Raw genomic sequence first — 22204 nt, 5'->3', positions numbered from 1 at the left:
AGCCTACTTGTGACACTAATAAATAAACTTTAAAACTTCAGGGACACAGAGTACAAGAGCAAGGAGGTTATGCTGAATTTATACAAGTCACTAGTGAGACCTCAGCTGGAATATTGTGTACAGTTCTGGGTGTCACAGGAAGGATCTGAATGCATTGGAGAGAGTGCGAAAGAGATTTAAAAGAATGTTTCCAAGGATGAAAAACTTCAGTTGTGAGGATATATTGGAGACGTTGGGACTGTTCCCCTTGGAGAGAGGAGAGGCTAAGAGGAGATTTGATAGAGATGTTCAAAATCATGATTAGGTTGGACAGAGTAGACAGTTCCCCTCATAAAAGGATCAAGAACGAGAGGGCACAGATTTAAAATGATTTTCAAAAGAAGCAAATGCAATATGAAAAAAAAAATCACACAGATGGCTGGGATCTGGAATGCCCTGCGTGAGGCATTCATGAGGGCATGAGATGATTATTTGAATAGGAACAATGTGCAGGGAAATAGGGAAAGAGACAGGAAAATGGCATTAAGTCATGATGCTCGTTTGGAGAGCTAGTGCTAACATGATGGGCCAAATGGCCTCCTTCTGCACCAGAACAATTCTGTGATTCTGTGGTTTTCGGTGAATAATGAATGTGAGTGCAGTATGTCACGGTTGAAAAAAACTCCATGCAATAATCTGCAAAAACATGATTTCTGGGGACAAGAAACAGCGTCGTTTGGATATTATCGACAGCAGTCTGAGGACAGTTTACAGATCACTAATTCACTCATTCAACCAAACCTATACTGAAATGAAGGAAACATAAAAGTATTCCTGGATTAAATCAGTTTCTTTAATACACCAGGAGAGGTTGGGGACAATTCTCCCAAAATATTTCTAAGTGTCGAATTTGCGTGAAAACTGGAGTAAATCCCGCTGTTTTTTTCTGCGGGAGTTTCAGAGTGAATCTCCCACACCCTGTGCACTAGCAACATTCACGCTAAAAATCAGGAGGCGGGGTCTATTCCCACTGGAGAGGCTGGCAGCATAGCGCTGAGTGGGCCATAGCGCTGAGCGGGCCACTGCGCATGCTGATCTGTCAGCACTGAGATCGGCGCATGGGCTGTGGCCCGCACTGACAGCCTCCCGATTGCTGGCCAACTCGTTCACTGGCCAGTCACATGAGCCCCGCATTGCTCACCCTCTCACCCCCACAGGCCCAATCGCTGGTCTTGCCTCAACCCCTCCTCACCCCACCGCAGCCCTGGTGTCCCGCCACCTTGCTCAGTGCCGACCTTCCACCACCAGACTGCCCCCCGCACCCCACCCCCCCCGCAATTATGGTCAGCTCCGATCGCTGGCCTCCCACCTTCCCCCACTGACCCTGACTGCAAAGTGGCAACGAGACCCCCTACCCCCACCAATTTCCCCCAGAGGCTATGGCCCCATTAGGCCCCGATGGGCAGTGCCAAGTTGCCATGGTGCCCCCTGGGCATTGGCACTTTGCCCCTGGGGCAGTGCTAGGGTCTCAGACTGGCACTGCCAGGGTGCCAATGCCCAGGGGACACCCTCCCGCGCCCGCCTCTCGGGGGGGGTGCTCGATTGCTCCCTGATGGGGGCGAATCTCCCAAAAACATTCTGTCGAATTCATCTCCGGATAGTTTGAGCTTCAAAGGACACAGTGCAAGCTGCAATTTCAATTGTACCAGAAAGTAGTTTGCAAATTTATTTTCCAATTTGTTTAGTGTTAAGAGAAAATTCCTGGGTCCTTGTGTGCACTCACCTCACCTCAGAAACGTGGCAATAATTATGCAACACAGCTTTGATATAGATTAACACATGTGGATGCTTCAACAAGATGTAGCAATGATTGGAGTCTGACGACAATTTATTGATCCACATTTGAATGTTAGAAATAATGGCATATTTACTTTACTTCAAAAGTTTACCTGGAGCAACAACAACTGAATACAAAACTCCAGAGAGAGGGAAATGGCTGCAAAGCTCAGACAGACAAATCATAAAACATTGCAAGAAGTACACTCCCAGAAAAACATCCAGCATTTTCCCTATTCTGTGCGTGCTTTCAGTTTCAATGCCAGGAGTCCTAATGGATCCATCCCCCTGAGGTTTTGATCTCTGCTCCATTATGTTATAATCTATGATTCTCCTGAGAAAGTTAAACTGACAGTGAATGGGAAAGTGAAATTAAACTCAAATAGCCTTGTATATATCAGACTGCACTGGAACATTGCACTGGAGGTAAAAGGGTTTTAGTTCTCTGAAGTTTCTCTGAGCCACAAACCTAAACTGCAAAAAAACACTCAGGTTTGTGAGTTAATAATTAATACTAATGAATAGAAAGAAAGATGATAAATTTGACAGAAATCTTGTTGCCAGTTTTAATGTGTTGATTTTTGGAGACAGAGGCTGGGATGTCCCACCCAGGAGATTGTGTTCAGTACCGGTTGGGAACATCAGCGTGATTCCCGCTGGGCAGCGGGTCAGAGCAACTCACGCAATCTCCTGTTTTTCAGCTCATTAATTACGCATTAGCGGGAACCTGTTGAATCTTGTGGTGGGATGGGCAGGGATTGGTCTGGCCCTCCATTATCTCATGGGGTCAAAGGTCCTGGCAATATATTTAAACAGCACCTGCTCAGATACTCACTCACTTCAGGCCAGGTGTGTTGGTCTCACCCTGATTCTCAACGGTGCCCAACAGAACCAAACCCTTGCCCCATGTTTCAGCGAGACCTCCCTGCAGATTCTCCTCCAGACCTTCCAGGAAAGGCGGAAGGTCCTCTCTTCTCAGGATGGGAGCAAGAGGTCCTTCCACCTTCCCACAGCGGCCTGGGAGGAAGTCGCTAGGGAGGTCAGCACCTGTGGCCAATGCGAAAGGACTCCCCTACAGTGCAGGAAAAGAATGAATGATCTGCACGGCTCCACCAGGGTAAGCGAAACTTCCACTCACTCCAAACTCACTCTCTCATCAGGGCATCAGGCATCTGAGGGTTACAGTCCACAGGGATGTCACACACAACCAGCAGATGGGACATCAGCACTGAATGTCTGCTGGCCTTTTAACCTCACCATCTCATGTCAGATTCTGCACAAACCATTCATCCCTTACTGGGGAGGGACTCAGCACACAACAGGCACGCCTGCTTCTGAACGGCTTCTTCACTGACAGTGCTCACACTCAATCCAGCTGCCTTGATCAGGACATACTGTACATATTGTTAAGCTGTACATACTCTGAGCCTGTAACATCGTCAGATGAAGCAAAGATCCCTATCGTGCCTTAAATCAACCTTTCAAACAGAGATCAGAAGTGGTTAGAGGAATGAGCAATTACACAAAGACTATGGTTTACCTTGTAGTTCTGAACAATACGTAAACCTCTGGGTTTTTATGGTCTCTGGTCTGCAACAGAAACACATCCTCTGTAAAAGAGAAAAAAACAAGGCAATTACAAGGATTGCAGTAACAACTGCAATCAGAACAGCTCCTGGGAGTTACTGATTGAAATCACCATCATCTGCAAGGAGATAATAAATGATCATCCTCTTGAGAAACAACTGACTCACTAAATTAACTGTTTAGGTCTCTTCCCCTCTAGAATCATAGAGCCATACAACAATACATAATAGAAATAGGCCCTTTGGCCCAACCAATCCATGCTGACCATGGTGCCCTCCCAGCTAGTCCCAATTACCCACATTTGGCCCAGATCCCTCTAATAATGGGGCACCACAGTGGCACAGTGGTTAGCACTACTGCCTCACAATGCCAGGGCTTGGGTCACTGTCTGTGTGGAGTCTGCATGTTCTCCCGTGTCTGTGTGGGTTTCCTCCGGGTGCTCCAGTTTCCTCCCACAGTCTGAAAGACGTACTGGTTAGGTGCATTGGCTAGGCTAAATTTCCCCTCAGTACATCCGAACAGACGCCGGAGTGTGGCAGTTAGGGGATTTTCACAGTAACTTCATTGCAGTGTTAATGTAAGCCTACTTGTGACATTAATAAATAAACTTCAAACTTAAACTTTAAAAAAATAAACTTTAATCCTTTCCTATCCATGTACTTATCCAAATGCTTTTTAAATGTTGCTATTGTACCTGCCTCAACCACTTTCTCTGGCAGCTCATTCCATATACACACCACCTTCTGTGTGAAGAAGTTGCCCCTCAGGTCCCTTGTAACCCTTTCTCCTCTCTTAAATCTACGCCCTCTAGTTTTCAATTTTCCTTCCCCGGGAAAAAGACTATGTGCGTTCATCCTGGTGATGCCCCTCATGATTTTATACATCTCAATGAGATCACCCCTTATTCTCCAACGTTCCAAGAAATAAAGTCCTAGCCTGGCCAACTGCTTCCTGTAACTCAGGCACACTAGTCCTGGCAACATCCTCGTAAATCTTTTTTGCACTCTTTTCAGTTTATCAATCCAATGTCTTTCCTATGATAGTGTGACCAAAACTGCACACAATATTCAAAGTGTGGCCTCACCAGTGACTAATACAAGTCTAGTTTGATGAGACTGAAAATCTTGTGGCAAACAAATAAATAAATGTTTTTGACGTTACTGACTTTGGAAATGAGGTGAAAAACTGCAAAAAAATACCTAGGATTATGATGGGGATAATTTATTTTAGGTAACTCTAATTGGTTTATCTTTCTGGCTATGAAAATATTAATACCTATAGAGTCTACCTTATGGATAACGGTTAAATTAATTTGTATGCTATTATAATAACAAAATATACAAGAAGTATGGCTTTAAAAATACAAATTGAAAAGTATATATATTCTTCAAAGATCTTCAATCAGAAATGCTGAGTGGATGATCCATCTCGGCCCTGGCACAGGTGTCAGTCTTTCATTTCATTCACTCTACATATCTAGAAATGACTGAAGGCACTGGACTCTGTAAAGACGCAGCAGTTGCAATATCACTGCGGAATTGTGCTCCAGAATGAACCATATCCCAGCCAAGTAGCCCACTGTAGCTATTGGACTGGCACCTACCCAACAAGGTCGAAAATTGCCCAGGTATATCCTGTACACAAATAACCCACAGCAAATATTCCTGCCCTTTTTAAATTGCTCCATTGTCTTATTAAAAACAAAAATCTCCAGGTCAGTGGATCTGACTGTTTCGTTATTTTTTGTGAGAATTACAACACAGACTTTATTTGGGCAAATTGCCAAAAAAACCATTGAACATAGAACATAGAGCATTACAGCGCAGTACAGGCCCTTTGGCCCTCAACGTTGCACCGACCAGTGAAACGAATCTAAAGCCCCTCTAATCTACACTATTCCAATATCATCCATATGTTTATCCAATGACCATTTAAATGTCCTTAATGTTGGCGAGTCCACTACTGTTGCAGGCAGGGCATTCCACGCCCTTACTACTTTCTGAGTAAAGAACCTACCTCTGACATCTGTCCTATATCTCTCACCCCTCAATTTAATGTGATGTCCCCTCATGCTCGCTATCACCATTCGAGGAAAAAGGCTCTCACTATCCACCCTATCTAATCCTCTGATCATCTTGTATGCCTCGATTAAGTCACCGCTTAACCTTCTTCTCTCTGATGAAAACAACCTCAAGTCCCTCAGCCTTTCCTCATAAGACCTTCCCACCATACCAGGCAACATCCAAGTAAATCTCCTCTGCACCCTTTCCAATGCTTCCACATCCTTCCTATAATGCGGCGACCAGAACTGTACGCAATACTCCAAGTACGGCTGCACCAGTGTTTTGTACAGCTGCAACATGACCTCCTGGCTCTGAAACTCAATCCCTCTACCAATAAAAGCTAAAACTCCGTATGCCTTCTTAACAACCCTATCAACCTGAGTGCCAACTTTCAGGGATCTATGCACATGGACACCGAGATCTCTCTGCTCATCCACACTACCAAGTATCTTACCATTAGTCCAGTACTCTGTAATCCTGTTACTCCTTCCAAAGTGAATCACCTCACACTTTTCCGCATTAAACTCCATTTGCCAACTCTCAGCCCAGCTCTGCAGCTTATCTATGTCCCTCTGTAACCTGCAACAACCTTCCGCACTGTCCACAACTCCACCGCCTTTAGTGTCATCCGCAAATTTACTAACCCATCCTTCTACGCCCTCATCCAGGTCATTTATGAAAATGACAAACAGCAGTGGCCCCAAAACAGATCCTTGCGGTACACCACTAGTAACTGAACTCCAGGATGAACATTTCCCATCAACCACGACCTTCTGTCTTCTTACAGCTAGCCAATTCCTGATCCAAACCGCTAAATCACCCTCAATCCCATGCCTCTGTATTTTCTGCAATAGCTTACTGTGAGGAAACTTATCAAACGCTTTACTGAAATCCATATACACCACATCAACTGCTTTACCCTCATCCACCTCTTTGGTCACCTTCGCAAAGAACTCAATAAGGTTTGTGAGGCACGACCTGCCCTTCACAAAACCGTGTTGACTATCCATAGAACCATAGAAAATTACAGCTCAGAAACAGGCCTTTTGGCCCTTCTTGTCTGTGCCGAACCATTTTTTGCCTAGTCCCACTGACCTGCACTTGGACCATATCCCTCCACATCCTTTGTTTCTTTGTTGGTTAAAAAGAAAAAGGAGGCTTATGTTCGGATGAGACGTGAGCACTCGGGTAGTGCACTAGAAAGCTTTAGATTGGCTAAGAGGGAGTTGAAGAGCGAGCTTAGAAGGGCTAAAAGGGGACATGAGAAGACTTTGGCGGATAGGGTTAAAGAGAATCCTAAGGCGTTCTATAGGTATGTCAAGAACAGAAGGTTGGTTAGGGCAAGTTTAGGGCCAGTTATAGATGGCAGAGGGAAGTTATGTGTGGAACCGGAGGAGATTGGTGAAGCATTGAACCAATATTTCTCTTCGGTGTTCACGCAAGGGGACATGAATATAGCTGAGGAGGACACTGGGTTGCAAGGGAGTAGAATAGACAGTATTACAGTTGATAAGGAGGATGTGCAGGATATTCTGGAGGGTCTGAAAATAGATAAATCCCCTGGTCCGGATGGGATTTATCCAAGGATTCTCTGGGAGGCAAGAGAAGTGATTGCAGAGCCTCTGGCTCTGATCTTCAGGTCGTCGTTGGCCTCTGGTATAGTACCAGAAGATTGGAGGTTAGCGAATGTTGTCCCATTGTTTAAGAAGGGGAACAGAGACTTCCCCGGGAATTATAGACCGGTGAGTCTCACTTCTGTTGTCGGCAAGATGTTGGAAAAAATTATAAGGGATAGGATTTATAGTTATTTGGAGAGTAATGAATTGATAGGTGATAGTCAGCATGGTTTTGTGGCAGGTAGGTCGTGCCTTACTAACCTTATTGAGTTTTTTGAGAAAGTGACCAAGGAGGTGGATGGGGGCAAGGCAGTGGACGTGGTATATATGGATTTTAGTAAGGCGTTTGATAAGGTTCACCATGGTAGGCTTCTGCAGAAAATGCAGATGTATGGGATTGGGGGTGATCTAGGAAATTGGATCAGGAATTGGCTAGCGGATAGGAAACAGAGGGTGGTGGTTGATAGTAAATATTCATCATGGAGTGCGGTTACAAGTGGTGTACCTCAGGGATCTGTTTTGGGGCCACTGCTGTTTGTAATATTTATTAATGATCTGGATGAGGGTATAGTTGGGTGGATTAGCAAATTTGCTGATGACACCAAAGTCGGTGGTGTGGTAGACAGTGAGGAAGGGTGTCGTAGTTTGCAGGAAGACTTAGACAGGTTGCAAAGTTGGGCCGAGAGGTGGCGGATGGAGTTTAATGCGGAGAAGTGTGAGGTAATTCACTTTGGTAGGAATAACAGATGTGTTGAGTATAGGGCTAACGGGAGGACTTTGAATAGTGTGGAGGAGCAGAGGGATCTAGGTGTATGTGTGCATAGATCCCTGAAAGTTGGGAATCAAGTAGATAAGGTTGTTAAGAAGGCATATGGTGTCTTGGCGTTTATTGGTAGGGGGATTGAATTTAGGAGTCGTAGCGTTATGTTGCAACTGTACACAACTCTGGTGCGGCCGCACTTGGAGTACTGTGTGCAGTTCTGGTCCCCACATTACAGGAAGGATGTGGAGGCTTTGGAGAGGGTGCAGAGGAGGTTTACCAGGATGTTGCCTGGTATGGAGGGGAGATCCTATGAGGAGAGGCTGAGGGATTTGGGATTGTTTTCGCTGGAAAGGCGGCGGCTAAGAGGGGATCTTATTGAAACATATAAGATGATTAGAGGTTTAGATAGGGTGGATAGTGATAGCCTTTTTCCTCTGATGGAGAAATCCAGCACGAGGGGGCATGGCTTTAAATTGAGGGGGGGTAGTTATAGAACCGATGTCAGGGGTAGGTTCTTTACCCAGAGGGTGGTGAGGGATTGGAATGCCCTGCCAGCATCAGTAGTAAATGCGCCTAGTTTGGGGGCGTTTAAGAGATCCGTAGATAGGTTCATGGACGAAAAGAAATTGGTTTAGGTTGGAGGGTCACAGTTTTTTTTTTTAACTGGTCGGTGCAACATCGTGGGCCGAAGGGCCTGTTCTGCGCTGTAATGTTCTATGTTCTATGTTCTATCCCTCTCATCCATGAACCCGTCCAAGTTTTTCTTAAATGTTAAAAGTGACCCCGCATTTACCACTTTATCCGGCAGCTCATTCCACACTCCCACCACTCTCTGCGTGAAGAAGCCCCCCCTAATATTCCCTTTAAACTTTTCTCCTTTCACCCTTCACCCATGCCCTCTGGTTTTTTTCTCCCCTAGCCTCAGCGGAAAAAGCCTGCTTGCATTCACTCTATCTATACCCATCAAAATCTTATACACCTCTATCAAATCTCCCCTCAATCTTCTACGCTCCAGGGAATAAAGTCCCAACCTATTCAATCTCTCTCTGTAACTCAGCTTCTCAAGTCCCGGCAACATCCTTGTGAACCTTCTCTGCACTCTTTCAACCTTATTTACATCCTTCCTGTAATTAGGTGACCAAAACTGTACACAATACTCCAAATTCGGCCTCACCAATGCCTTATATAACCTTACCATAACACTCCAACTTTTATACTCGAAACTCCGATTTATAAAGGCCAATGTACCAAAGGCACTCTTTACGACCCTATCCACCTGTGACGTCACTTTTAGGGAATTCTGTACCTGTATTCCCAGATCCCTCTGTTCAACTGCACTCTTCAGAGTCCTCTCTTCAGAGTTCTACCATTTACCCTGTACGTTCTACTTTGGTTTGTCCTTCCAATGTGCAATATCTCACACTTGTCTGCGTTAAATTCCATTTGCCATTTTTCAGCCCATTTTTCTAGTTGGTCCAAATCCCTCTGCAAGCTTTGAAAACCTTCCTCACTGTCCACTACACCTCCAATCTTTGTATCATCAGCAAACTTGCTGATCCAATTTACCACATTATCATCCAGATCATTGATATAGATGACAAACAACAATGGACCCAACACCGATCCCTGCGGCACACCACTAGTCACAGGCCTCCACTCAGAAAAGCAATCCTCCACAACCACTCTCTGGCTTCTTCCATTGAGCCAGTGTCTAATCCAATTTACTACCTCCCCATGTATACCTAGCGACTGAACCTTCCTAACTAACCTCCCATGAGGGACCTTGTCAAAGGCCTTGCTAAAATCCAGGTAGACAACATCCACCGCCTTCCCTTCATCCACTTTCCTGGTAACCTCCTCGAAAAACTCTAATAGATTGGTCAAACATGACCTACCACGCACAAAGCCATGTTGACTCTCCCTAATAAGTCCCTGTCTATCCAAATATTTGTAGATCCTATCCCTTATCACACCTTCCAATAACTTGCCCACCACATTACTGGCCTATAATTTCCCGGATTTCTTTTGGAACCTTATCCCTAATCAAATTATTCCTTTCTAGATGATTATAATTCCTATCACTTATAATCCTTTCCAGAACTTTGCCCACAGAAATAACAGAAGTAAGGCTCACTGGTCTATAATTACCAGGGTTGTCTCTACTCCCCTTCTTGAACAAGGGGACAACATTTGCTATCCTCCAGTCTTCTGGCACTATTGCTGTAGACAATGACGACATAAAGATCAAAGCCAAAGGCTCTGCAATCTCCTCCCTAGCCTCCCAGAGAATCCTAGGATAAATCCCATCCGGCCCAGGGGACTTATCTATTTTCACACTTTTCAGAATTGCTAACACCTCCTCCTCATTAACCTCAATCCCGTCCAGTCCAATAGCCTGTATCTCAGTATTCTCTTCGACAACATTGTCTTTTTCCTGCGTGAATATTGACGAAAAATATTCATTTAGCGCCTCTCCTATCTCTTCAGACTCCACGCACAACTTCCCACTCCTGTCCTTGACTGGCCCTAATCTTACCCGAGTCATTCTTTTATTCCTGACATACCTATAGAAAGCTTTAGGGTTTTCCTTGATCCTACCTGCCGAAGACTTCTCATGTCCCCTCCTGGCTCTTCTTAACTCTCTCTTTAGGTCCTTCCTGGCTAACTTGTAACTCTCAAGCGCCCTAACTGAGCCTTCACGTCTCATCTTAACATAAGCCTCCTTCTTCCTCTTCACAAGAGATTCAACTTCTTTAGTAAACCACGGTTCCCTCACTCGACCACTTCCTCCCTGCCTGACAGGTACATACTTATCAAGGACTCACAGTAGCTGTTCCTTGAACAAGCTCCACATTTCAATTGTGCCCATCCCCTGCAGTTTCCTTCCCCAACTTATGCATCCTAAATCTCACCTAATCGCATCATAATTTCCTTTCCCCCAGCTATAACTCCTGCCCTTCGGTATATACCTATCCCTGTCCATCGCTAAAGTAAGCGTAACCAAATTGCGGTTACTGGCACCAAAGTGCTCACCCACCTCCAAATTTAACACCTGGTCTGGTTCATTACCCAGTACCAAATCCAATGTGGCCTCGCCTCTTGTTGGCCTATCTACATAGTGTGTCAGGAAACCCTCCTGCACACATTGGACAAAAACTGACCCCTCTAAAGTACTCAAACTTTGGCTTTTCCAGTCAATATTTGTAAAGTTAAAGTCCCCCTAACAACTATCCTGTTACTTTCGCTCCTATACAGAATCATCTTTGCAATCCTTTCCTCTACATCTCCGGAACTTTTTGCAGGCCTATAGAAAACTCCCAACAGGGTGACTTCTCCTTTCCTGTTTCTAACCACAGCCCACACTACCTCAGTAGACGAGTCCTCATTAAACATCCTTTCTGCCACCGTAATACTGTCCTTGACTAACAATGCCACACCTCCCCCTCTTTTACCACCTTCCCTGCTCTTACTGAAACATCTAAACCCCGGAACCTGCAACAACCATTCCTGTCCCTGCTCTATCCATGTCTCCGAGATGGCCACAACTTCGAAGTCCCAGGTATCAACCCATGCTGCAAGTTCACCCACCTTATTCCGGATGCTCCTGGCGTTGAAGTATACACACTTCAAACCGCCTTCCTGCCTGCCAGTACACTCCTGCGACCTTGAAACATTCTATCTATGACCTTACTACTCTCAACCTCCTGTACACTAGAGCTACAATTCAGGTTCCCATCCCCCTGCTGAATTAGTTTAAACCTTCCCGTAGAGCATCAGCAAATTTCCCCCCCAGGATATTGGTACCCCTTTGGTTCAAGTGTAGACCATCCCATTTGTAGAGGTCCCACCTACCCCAGAATTATTGAACTAAGTTAACAGAAGTAATATTTATCTTTCAATGGATTAAGGAGTTGAGATAGGTAGCAATATAATAGTCTGAAGGTTGATCGACAGGTATATTTTAAGATAACTGGTTCTTTGAATAGTTGTTGTGAAATGTCCAAAGTTCAAACTGAACATGGGGGAGTGGCGAGAGAATGGGATTTTCTCTGTGCTGGGTATAGTAAAATTATAACCTGTTAATTACGGGCGGCACAGTAGCACAGTGGTTAGCACTGCTGCTTCACAGCTCCAGGGTTCTGGGTTCGGTTCCCGGCTCGGGTCACTGTCTGTGCGGAGTTTGCACATTCTCCTCGTGTCTGCGTGGGTTTCCTCCGGGTGCTCCGGTTTCCTCCCACAGTCCAAAGATGTGCGGGTTAGGTTGATTGGCCAGGTTAAAAAATTGCCCCTTAGAGTCCTGGGATGCATACGTTAGAGGGATTAGTGGGTAAAATATGTGGGGGTAGGGCCTGGGTGGGATTGTGGTCGGTGCAGACTCGATGGGCCAAATGGCCTCCTTCTGCACTGTAGGGTTTCTATGATTTCTATGAATTAGAAATGTATTTCTGAAGAAAGGGTCTCTTATCCAAGAAATCCAGTTGTTAAAAGCAGAAAATAGTTTGTTCTAACAATTTCGCATTCGATGATAGAAACGTTAGTTATTGAAGTAATTGCACTTTTCAATGTGTCTGCAGCAATAGCAAAGAATCAAAGCTGCAGTTTTTCCCTTCCCCAGTTTTATGACAATAAAGGAATTACTTTGATATTTTTTTATTGGCAATGCTCCAATGATGCCCGACATAAACTGAAAGAACAACACCTCACCTTCCAATTACAACCTTCCGGACTCAACATCGTGTTCAACAACCTTTGACTGATTTTCCTGTGCATTTTGAGCCCTGACATTCTATTTGTTTGGTTCCCTTGACTTGCTCCAACATATCCTGCCCCACCCGCTCACAGGGCCAGCTGTCACTTGTTTCTCAGTTGTACTTTTGCTGAGCATTGTCACTTGTTCTCCAAGTAACAGTCTGCTATCTTATCTTTTGCTACTATTAGCACCTTCTTCTGTCCTTATTGCTGTCATTAACACCCCTTTTATCTTGTGTCAACTTTGACAACTTTGTCAAATTTCTCCTTAGCTCCGACCAACTCTTGTCCGTTTATTCTTTCCTACCTCCTCCAATCCCCTCGCCAACTCTATAATTCATCACATTTCTACCTCTTTTCAGTTTTGAAGAGTTATATGGGCTCGGAATGTTAACTTTCTCTCTCCTCAGATGCTGTCAGATCTGCTGGGTTTATCCGGCATTTTCTGTTTTCATTAAGGAAATGCTTCAGATCTTTTAGCTCCACCTTGCTTCAGGTAAACACAACTGATGTCTTTGTTTGCTCAATTTTGAGAGTCCCTCTCTGAGAGGTACTTTGCTTTCTGCCTGTGTCTCAGTCTCCTCACACACCTGAACTGGATTTGCTGAAAAAGCAGCAATTTATTTTTTAAGCTTGGTTAATGGAATTCTGAAACTGGCCATTACAGGCAGCAGCCTGACAATATCACAGAGTGATAAAAAAATGATTTCCCACCAATCTTATAAAATTGCCTGGTGTTCACTAGCTCAGCACTTTACAAGCAGCAGAGCAGAGAACACACAAAGTGAAGATTCATGAGCTCAGAATCCCTCCCTGTGCAGCCAGACGTACTGTAAGCATCAAAATTATTGCTGAATCACGACATAAAGGATCAAGGAGAACTCCAAGGCTTTTTATGCATGTATTAGGAGCAAGAGGGTAGCAAGAGAAAGAGTAGGCCCGTTCAAGGACAATGGAGGGAAGCTCTGAGCGGAGCCACAGGAAGTGGCTGAGATCCTTAATGAGTACTTTGTATTGGTATTCACCAAGAAGAAGGACATGGCGGATGTTGAGGTCAGGGATAGATGTGTGAACACTCCAGAGAATGTCAATATATCAAAGGAGGAAGTGTTGAGTACCCTAAATTGCATTGAGGTAGACAAGTCCCTGGGACCGGACGGGATCTATTCCAGGTTACTGCAGGAGGCAAGAGGAGAAATAGTTGGGGCCTTAACAGATATCTTCACATCCTCTTTGACCACAGGCGAGATTCCAGAGGACTGGAGAATAGCCAATGTTATTCCCTTGTTTAAGAAAGGAAGCAGGGATAATCCAGGATTTTATAGGCCAGTGAGCATGACATAATGATGTACCACAAGGATCTGTTTTGGGGCCACTGCTGTTTGTCATTTTTATAAATGACCTGGATGAGGGCGTAGAAGGCTGGGTTAGTAAATTTGCGGATGACACTAAAGTCGGTGGAGTTGTGGACAGTGCGGAGGGAAGTGGCAGATTACAGAGGGACATAGATAAGCTGCAGAGCTGGGCTGAGAGGTGGTAAATGGAGTTTAATGCGGAAAAGTGTGAGGTGATTCACTTTGGAAGGAGTAACAGGAATACAGAGTACTGGGCTAATGGTAAGATGCTTGGTAGTGTGGATGAGCAGAGAGATCTCAGTGTCCATGTGCATAGATCCCTGAACGTTGGCACTCAGGTTGATAGGGTTGTTAAGAAGGTGTACAGTGTGTTAGCTTTTATTGGTAGAGGGATTGAGTTTCGGAGCCATGATGTCATGTTGCAGCTGTACAAAACTCTGGTGCGGCCGCACTTGGAGTATTGCGTACAGTTCTGGTCGCCGCATTATAGGAAGGATGTGGAAGCATTGGAAAGGGTGCAGAGGAGATTTACCAGGATGTTGCCTGGTATGGTGGGAAGGTCTTATGAGGAAAGGCTGAGTGACTTGAGGCTGTTTTCGTTAGAGAGAAGAAGGTGACTTAATCGAGGCATACAAGATGATCAGAGGATTAGATAGGGTGGACAGTGAGAGCCTTTTTCCTCGAATGGTGATGGCTAGCACGAGGGGACATAGCTTTAAATTGAGAGGTGATAGATATAGGACAGATGTCAGAGGTAGGTTCTTTACTCAGAGAGTAGTAAGGGCGTGGAATGCCCTGCCTGCAACAGTAGTGGACTTGTCAACGTTCAGGGCATTTAAAGGGTCATTGGATAAACATATGGATGATATTGGAATAGTGTAGGTTAGATGGGCTTTAGATTGGTTTCACTGGTCGGTGCAACATCGTGGGCCGAAGGGCCTGTACTGTGCTGTAATGTTCTACGTTCTATAAGTGGTGGGGAAGCTTTTGGAGAAGGTACTGAGGGATAGGATATATGCACATTTGGAAGAAAATGGACTAGTCAGTGACAGGCAGCATGGTTTTGTACGGGGAAGGTCATGTCTCACTAACTTGATTGGGTTTTTGAAGGGGTGACATATAATTGATGAGGGAAGGGCTGTGGATGTAGTTTATATGGACTTTAGTAAGGCATTTGACAAGGCCCCATTGGCAGACTAGTACAAAAAACTAAAATCACATGGGATTCGGGTTGGGCTGGCTAGATGGATACAGAACTGGCTTGATTATAGAAGTCATGATGTGGAGATGCTGGCGTTGGACTGGGGTAAACACAGTAAGAAGTCTCAAAAGTACTGTAGAGGATCAGAAGGACCTTGGGGTCCGGGTCCATAGGATTCTAAAATCGGCCCCACAGGTGGAGGAGGTGGTTAAGAAGGCGTATGGTGTGCTGGCCTTTATCAATCGAGGGATTGAGTTTAGGAGTCCGGGGATAATGATGCAGCTATATAAGACCCTCGTCAGACCCCACTTGGAGTACTGTGCTCAGTTCTGGTCGCCTCATTACAGGAAGGATGTGGAAAAGATTGAAAGGGTGCAGAGGAGATTTACAAGGATGTTGCCTGGATTAAGTGGCATGCCTCATGAGGATAGGCTGAGGGAGCTCGGTCTTTTCTCCTTGGAGAGACATAGGATGAGAGGAGACCTAATAGAGGTATATAGCTTGTTGAGAGGCATAGATCGGGTGGACTCTCAGAGGCTTTTTCCCAGGGTGGAAATGGCTGCTACGAGAGGACACAGGTTTAAGGTGCTGGGGAGTAGGTACAGGGGAAATATTAGGGGGAAGTTTTTCACAGAGGGTGGTGGGCGAGTGGAATCGGCTGCTGTCAGTGGTGGTGGAGGCAAACTCAATAGGGTCTTTTAAGAGACTCCTGGATGAGTACATGGGACTTAATAGGATGGAGGGTTATAGGTAGGCCTAAAAGGTAGGGATATGTTCGGCACAACTTGTGGGGCCGAAGGGCCTGTTTTGTGCTGTAATTTTCTATGTTTCTATGTTTCTATAGTAACTGCTTGGGAAGATGTATGTGCTGATCCATGTTTTTGATTTGATTTATTATTGCCACATTTATTAACATACAGTGAAAAGTATTGTTCCTTGTGTGCTATCCAGACAAAGCATACCATTCATAGAGAAGGAAAGGAGAGAGTGCAGAATGTAGTGTTACAGTCATAGCTAAGGTGGAGAGAAAGATCAACTTAATGCAAGGTAGGTCCATTCAAAAGTCTGACAGCAGCAGGGAAGAAGCTGTACTCGAGTCGGTTGGTATGTGACCTCAGACTTTTGTCAATTTTTCCCAACGGAAGAAGGTGGAAGAGAGAATGTCCGGGGTGCTTGGCATCCTTAATTATGCTGACTGCTTTGCCGAGGCAGTGGGAAGTGTGGACAGAGTCAATAGATGGGAGGCTGGTTTGCTTAATGGATTGGGCTACATTCACGACCTTTTGTAATTTCTTGCGGTCTTGGGCAGAGTGGGAGTCATACCAAGCTGTGATACAACCAGAAAGAATGCTTTCTATGCTGCATCTGTAAAAGTTGCTGAGAGTCGTAGCTGACATGCCAAATTTCCTTCGTCTTCTGAGAAAATTGAGACGTTGGAGGGCTTTCTTAACTATAGTGTCGGCATGGGGGGGACCAGGACAGGATGTTCTTGACCTGGACACATAAAAACCTGAAGCTCTCAGCCCTTTCCACTTTGTCCTCGATGATGTAGACAGGGGAATGTTCTCCTCTACGCTTCCTGCAGTCGATGACAATCTCCTTCGTTTTGTTGACATTATTGTGCCTCTTGCTGCCATGATACATTGGTGTTCCAGTGACACTGCAACATCTGCAAAGCTTTTGAACATTTTGGTTTCAACATTATTTACCAGCGACATCACCAGGAAAGTTCTATGTGAGATTGTCCTAAGGCTACTTCCTGACAGATGCAACAGCTGCTCTTTTACATCCTCTGTTCTCACCATCCAAGGCTTCAAACATTCTCTCCAAGTGAATTTAGGGCTTGACATTCACTGCTCATGATGTGATCTCCTCTACATTGGGGAGATCGAATGCAGACTGGGTGACTCCTTTGTGGAATATCTTCTCTTCATTCAGTCCATCAGTACGACCCCAAGCTTCCTGTCAGCTGTCATTTCAATTCTCCACCATTCTCCCACTGCAGTGTTCCAATGAGTAGAGCAGGGAGCTCAACTCGATAATGATTCATCCGAGGCTTTATATCAGTGACAGGTTTTTCAAACCACACACACAGTAAGGAGCTGGTGGAGTGCAGAGTTGGTTCCTGTGGGAGTTCAGTTCAGAGGAGCAAGAGATGCTCCATCTGAGCGTTCTTTTAGCAGTCTCCAGTACTTGGTGAATTTTTCTTTCCTTGTTTCCAAATGAGTTTAACTTTCGATTTTATGAGAAAAATAGAAAATTGTAAAAGTTTTACATAACTCTTAAGTATCTAAATTATGGGAACAACAGAAGGAGTTGACTGGTGAGTAAGTCTATATTAGGTTCTAGTTTATATAAATAGTCGGCCATTCAGCTGCTCTGCCATTCATTATAAATGACCATTATGGCTGATCATCCAACTCGGTAACCTGTTCTTACTGTCATCCCATATCCTTTGATCCCCTTTGCCCCAAGCGCTTTATCTAACTCCTTCTTGAAAACATACAATGTTTCAACTACTTTCTGTGGTAGCAAATTCCACAGGCTCGCCACTCTCTGGATGAAGAAATTTCTCCTCATCTCTGTCCTAACTGCTCTACCCTGTATCCTCAGACTGTGAACCCTGGTTCTGGACACCCCCACCATCAAGAACATCCTTCCTACATCGACCATGTCTAGATCTGTTAGATTTTCACAGAGATCCCCCCTCATTCTTCTAAACCCGAGCAAAAATAATCACGACTGAGTCAATCTCTCCCCATATGTCAGTCCTACCATCACAGGAATCATTCTGGTATATCTTCGCTGTACTCTCTCTATAGCAAGAACATCTTTCTTTAGATGAGACCTAAACTGCACACAATGTTCCAGATGTGGTCTCGCGCAGACTCTGTATAATTGCAGTAAGGCATCCTTGCTCCTGTTCTCGAATCCTCTCGCTATGAAAGCCAACATACTATTTGCCTTCTTTACTGCCAGCAGCACCTGCACACTTACCTTCAGCGACTGGTGCATGAGAACACCCAGGTCGTGTTGCATATTCCCCTCTCTCAATCTATAGTCATTCAGATAATAATCTGTCTTCTAGTTTTTGCCACCAAAGCGGATAACCTCACATTTATCCACATTATACTGTATCCGCCATGCATTTGCCCACTCACTCAATGGTCCAAATCACACTGAAGCTTCTTTGCATCCTCCTCACAGCTCATCCTCCCATCCAGCTTTATGTCATCTGCAAATCTGGAGATATTCATTTGGTTCCCTAATCTAAAGTATTTATATGTAGTGAATAGCTGGGGTCCCAGCATCGATCCTTGCAGTAGGTCACTAGTCACTGCCTGCCGTACAGAAAAAATACCCATTTATTAGGACTCTTTGATTCCTGTCTGGCAACCAGTTTTCTATCCGCCTCAATACACTGCCCCCAATCCCATACGCTTTAATTTTACGTGCTAATCTCATGTGGTACTTTGCTGAAAGCCTTCTGAAAGTCCCCTCATCAACTCTACTGGTTACATTCTCAAATAATTCCAGTAAATTTGTCAAGCATTTGCCAACCCTTTCATAAATCCATGCTGACTCTGTCATAAGGTCATAGAGTCATAGAGGTTTACAGCATGGAAACAGGTCCTTCGGCCCAACTTGTCCGCCCTTTCTTTTTTAAAACCCCTAAGCTAATCCCAATTGCCCGCATTTGGCCCATATCCCTCTATACTCATCGTACCCATGTAACTATCTAAATGCTTTTTAAAAGACAAAATTGTACTCGCCTCTACTACTACCCCTGGCAGCTTGTTCCAGATACTTACCACCCTCCATGTGAAAAAATTGCCCCTCTGGACACTTTTGTATCTCTCCCCTCTCACCTTAAACCTATGCCCTCTAGTTTTAGACTGCCCTACCTTTGGGAAAAGATATTGACTATCTAGCTGATCTGTGCCCCTCATTATTTTATAGACCTCTATAAGTTCACCCCTCAACCTTCTAAGCTCCAGAGGAAAAGAGTTCCAGTCTATCCAGCCTCTCCTTATAACTCAATCCATCAAGTCCCGGTAGCATCCTAGTAAATCTTTTCTGCACTCTTTCCAGTTTAATAATATCCTTTCTATAATAGGGTGACCAGAATTGCACACAGTATTCCAAGTGTGGCCTTACCAATGTCTTGTACAACTTCAACAAGACATTCTAACTCCTGTATTCAATGCTCTGACCGATGAAACCAAGCATGCCGAATGTCTTCTTCACCACTCTGTCCACCTGTGACTCCACTTTCAAAGAGCTATGAACATGTACCTCTAGATCTCTTTGTTATGTAACTCTCCCCAATGTCCTACCATTAACTGAGTAAGTCCTGCCCTGGTTCAATCTACCAAAATGCATCACCTCCTATTTGTCATTCGTCAGCCCACTGGCCCAATTGATCAAGATCCCACCTCTGTCAAATCCTGTTGCTTTTTTCCAAGTGCTCTGGAATTAAATCCTTTGTAAGAGCATTTTCCCCACTATTGACATCAGGCTTTGGTCTATAATTCTCTACCTCCCTTTTTAAATAGTGGGATTACATAAGGTGGGGTTATGCTGCAACTGTACAGGACCTTGGTGAGACCACATTTGGAATATTGTGTGCAGTTCTGGTCACCTCACTATAAGAAGGATGTGGAAGCGATGGAAAGAGTGCAGAGGAGATTTACCAGGATGCTGCCTGGTTTGGAGGGTAGGTCTTATGAGGAAAGGTTGAGGGAGCTAGGGCTGTTCTCTCTGGAGCGGAGGAGGCTGAGGGGAGACTTAATAGAGGTTTATAAAATGATGAAGGGGATAGATAGAGTGAACGTTCAAAGACTATTTCCTCGGGTGGATGGAGCTATTACAAGGGGGCATAACTACAGGGTTCATGGTGGGAGATATAGGAAGGATATCAGAGGTAGGTTCTTCACGCAGAGAGTGGTTGGGGTGTGGAATGGACTGCCTGCAGTGATAGTGGAGTCAGACACTTTAGGAACATTGAAGCGGTTATTGGATAGGCACATGGAGCACACCAGGATGATAGGGAGTGGGATAGCTTGATCTTGGTTTCAGATAAAGCTCGGCACAACATTGTGGGCCGAAGGGCCTGTTCTGTGCTGTACTGTTCTATGTTCTATGCTATCTTCCCGCCTGTAGGAACTGTTCCAGAGTCTATAGAATTTTGGAAGATGATCACTAATGCATCCATTATTTCGACAGCCACTTCCTTAAGTACTCTGAGATGTAGATGGGGATTTATCAGCCTTCAATTCCATCAACTTCCTCAACACCATTTCTCTACTAATACTGATTTATTTCAATTCTTCCATCTCACTAAACCCTGCCCCCAACATTTCTGGTATTTGTTATTTGTGCCCTCCTTTATGAAGACAGAACCAAAGTATGTATTTAGTTGGGTAGCCATTTCTTTGTTCCCCATTATAAATTCCCCTGTTTCTGACTGTAAGACATTTGTCTTTTTCTCTTCACATATCAAGAGAAATTGTTACAGTCTGTTTTTATGTTCCCTCCCAAATTTACTCTTGTCCTCTATTTTCCACTTCTTAATCAATCCCCTTGTCCTCCTTTGCTGAATTCTGAACTGCTTCCAATCCTTAAATCTGTTCTTTCTGATCAATTTGTATGCCTCTTTCCATGGTTTGGCCACCTTTCCAGTTTTGCTTTTGTGCCAGACAGAAATAAACAATTGTTACAGTTCACCCATGTCGTGTTTGAATGTTTCCCATTGCCTATCCACCATCATCCCTTTAAATAACATTTCCCCATCAATCATAGCCAACTCGCAAAATCATTGTAGCTTCCTTTATTAAGATTCAGACCCTAATCTCAGAATCAACTCTGTCACTCCCCATCTTGTTGAGGAATTCTGCCATGTCATGGTCACTCATCCCCAAGGAGTCTCACACAACTAGATTGCCTATTATTCCACTTGAGTGGAACGTCTGTGATGCTGAGGATTAGGTGGATGGCACATTTAGGGAGGTGGTCACACCACAGGTTAGAAATGTGCAGGCAGAGAGGGAATGTGTGACCACCAGAAAGTCTACAGGATTCAGGCAGGTAGTGCAGGTTCACAAACCGGTTTTCCATTTTGGATTCCAGTGAGGGCAATGGTTCCTCAGGGGAGTGCAGCAAGAGCCAAGTTTTGAGCATCATTAGTTTGCCCAGAGGAAACTCCACGAAAGGTTCACATCTGGGTGAACCTGTTGCAAATTGCGCCGATGTGATGTCACGTCAGTGAATATACTGAGAGGGGTTGTGTTAATTATTTTTAAATCTATTAAAATGTATTTAAATCAGGTTCATGCCTGTTATGGGATCTCAGAATACTTAAGGAAGTGGCCATAGAAATAATGGATGCATTGGTGGTCATCTTAAGACCATAAGACCATAAGACATAGGAGCGGAAGTAAGGCCATTCGGCCCATCGAGTCCACTCCACCATTCAATCATGGTTGATTTCAACTCCATTTACCCGCTCTCTCCCCATAGCCCTTAATTCCTCGAGAAATCAAGAATTTATCCATTTCTGTCTTGAAGACGCTTAACGTCTCGGCCTCCACAGCCCTCTGTGGCAATGAATTCCACAGACCTACCACTCTCTGGCTGAAGAAATTTCTCCTCATCTCTGTTCTAAAGTGACTCCCTTTTATTCTAAGGCTGTGCCCCCGCGTCCTAGTCTCCCCTAAAATGGAAACAACTTCCCTACGTCCATCCTATCTAAGCCGTTCATTATCTTGTAAGTTTCTATTAGATCTCCCCTCAACCTCCTAAACTCCAATGAATACAATCCCACGATCCTCAGACGTTCATCGTATGTCAGGCCTACCAGTCCTGGGATCATCCGTGTGAATCTCCGCTGGACCCGCTCCAGTGCCAGTATGTCCTTCCTGAGGTGTGGGGCCCAAAATTGCTCACAGTACTCCAAATGGGGCCTAACCAGTGCTTTATAAAGCCTCAGAAGTACATCCCTGCTTTTGTATTCCAAGCCTCTTGAGATAAATGACAACATTACATTTGCTTTCTTA

At 44.6% G+C, this 22204-nt stretch overlaps 1 protein-coding gene across 1 annotated transcript in view; it reads right to left on the bottom strand.

Moving 5' to 3' along the window:
• Positions 1-22204, bottom strand: part of LOC144507516 (semaphorin-3E-like) — a 335905-nt gene that overhangs the window by 59054 nt on the left and 254647 nt on the right. The window contains exon 10 of the mRNA XM_078234643.1: positions 3356-3425. Coding sequence (XP_078090769.1) covers positions 3356-3425 — 70 coding nt within the window. The remainder of the gene's footprint in view (positions 1-3355; positions 3426-22204) is intronic.

Source organism: Mustelus asterias, chromosome 19, assembly GCF_964213995.1.
Source record: "Mustelus asterias chromosome 19, sMusAst1.hap1.1, whole genome shotgun sequence".
NCBI classification, from domain to species: domain Eukaryota; kingdom Metazoa; phylum Chordata; class Chondrichthyes; order Carcharhiniformes; family Triakidae; genus Mustelus; species Mustelus asterias.
Note: the sequence above shows the minus strand (reverse complement) of the source record. Positions and strands in the feature narration are given on the sequence as shown.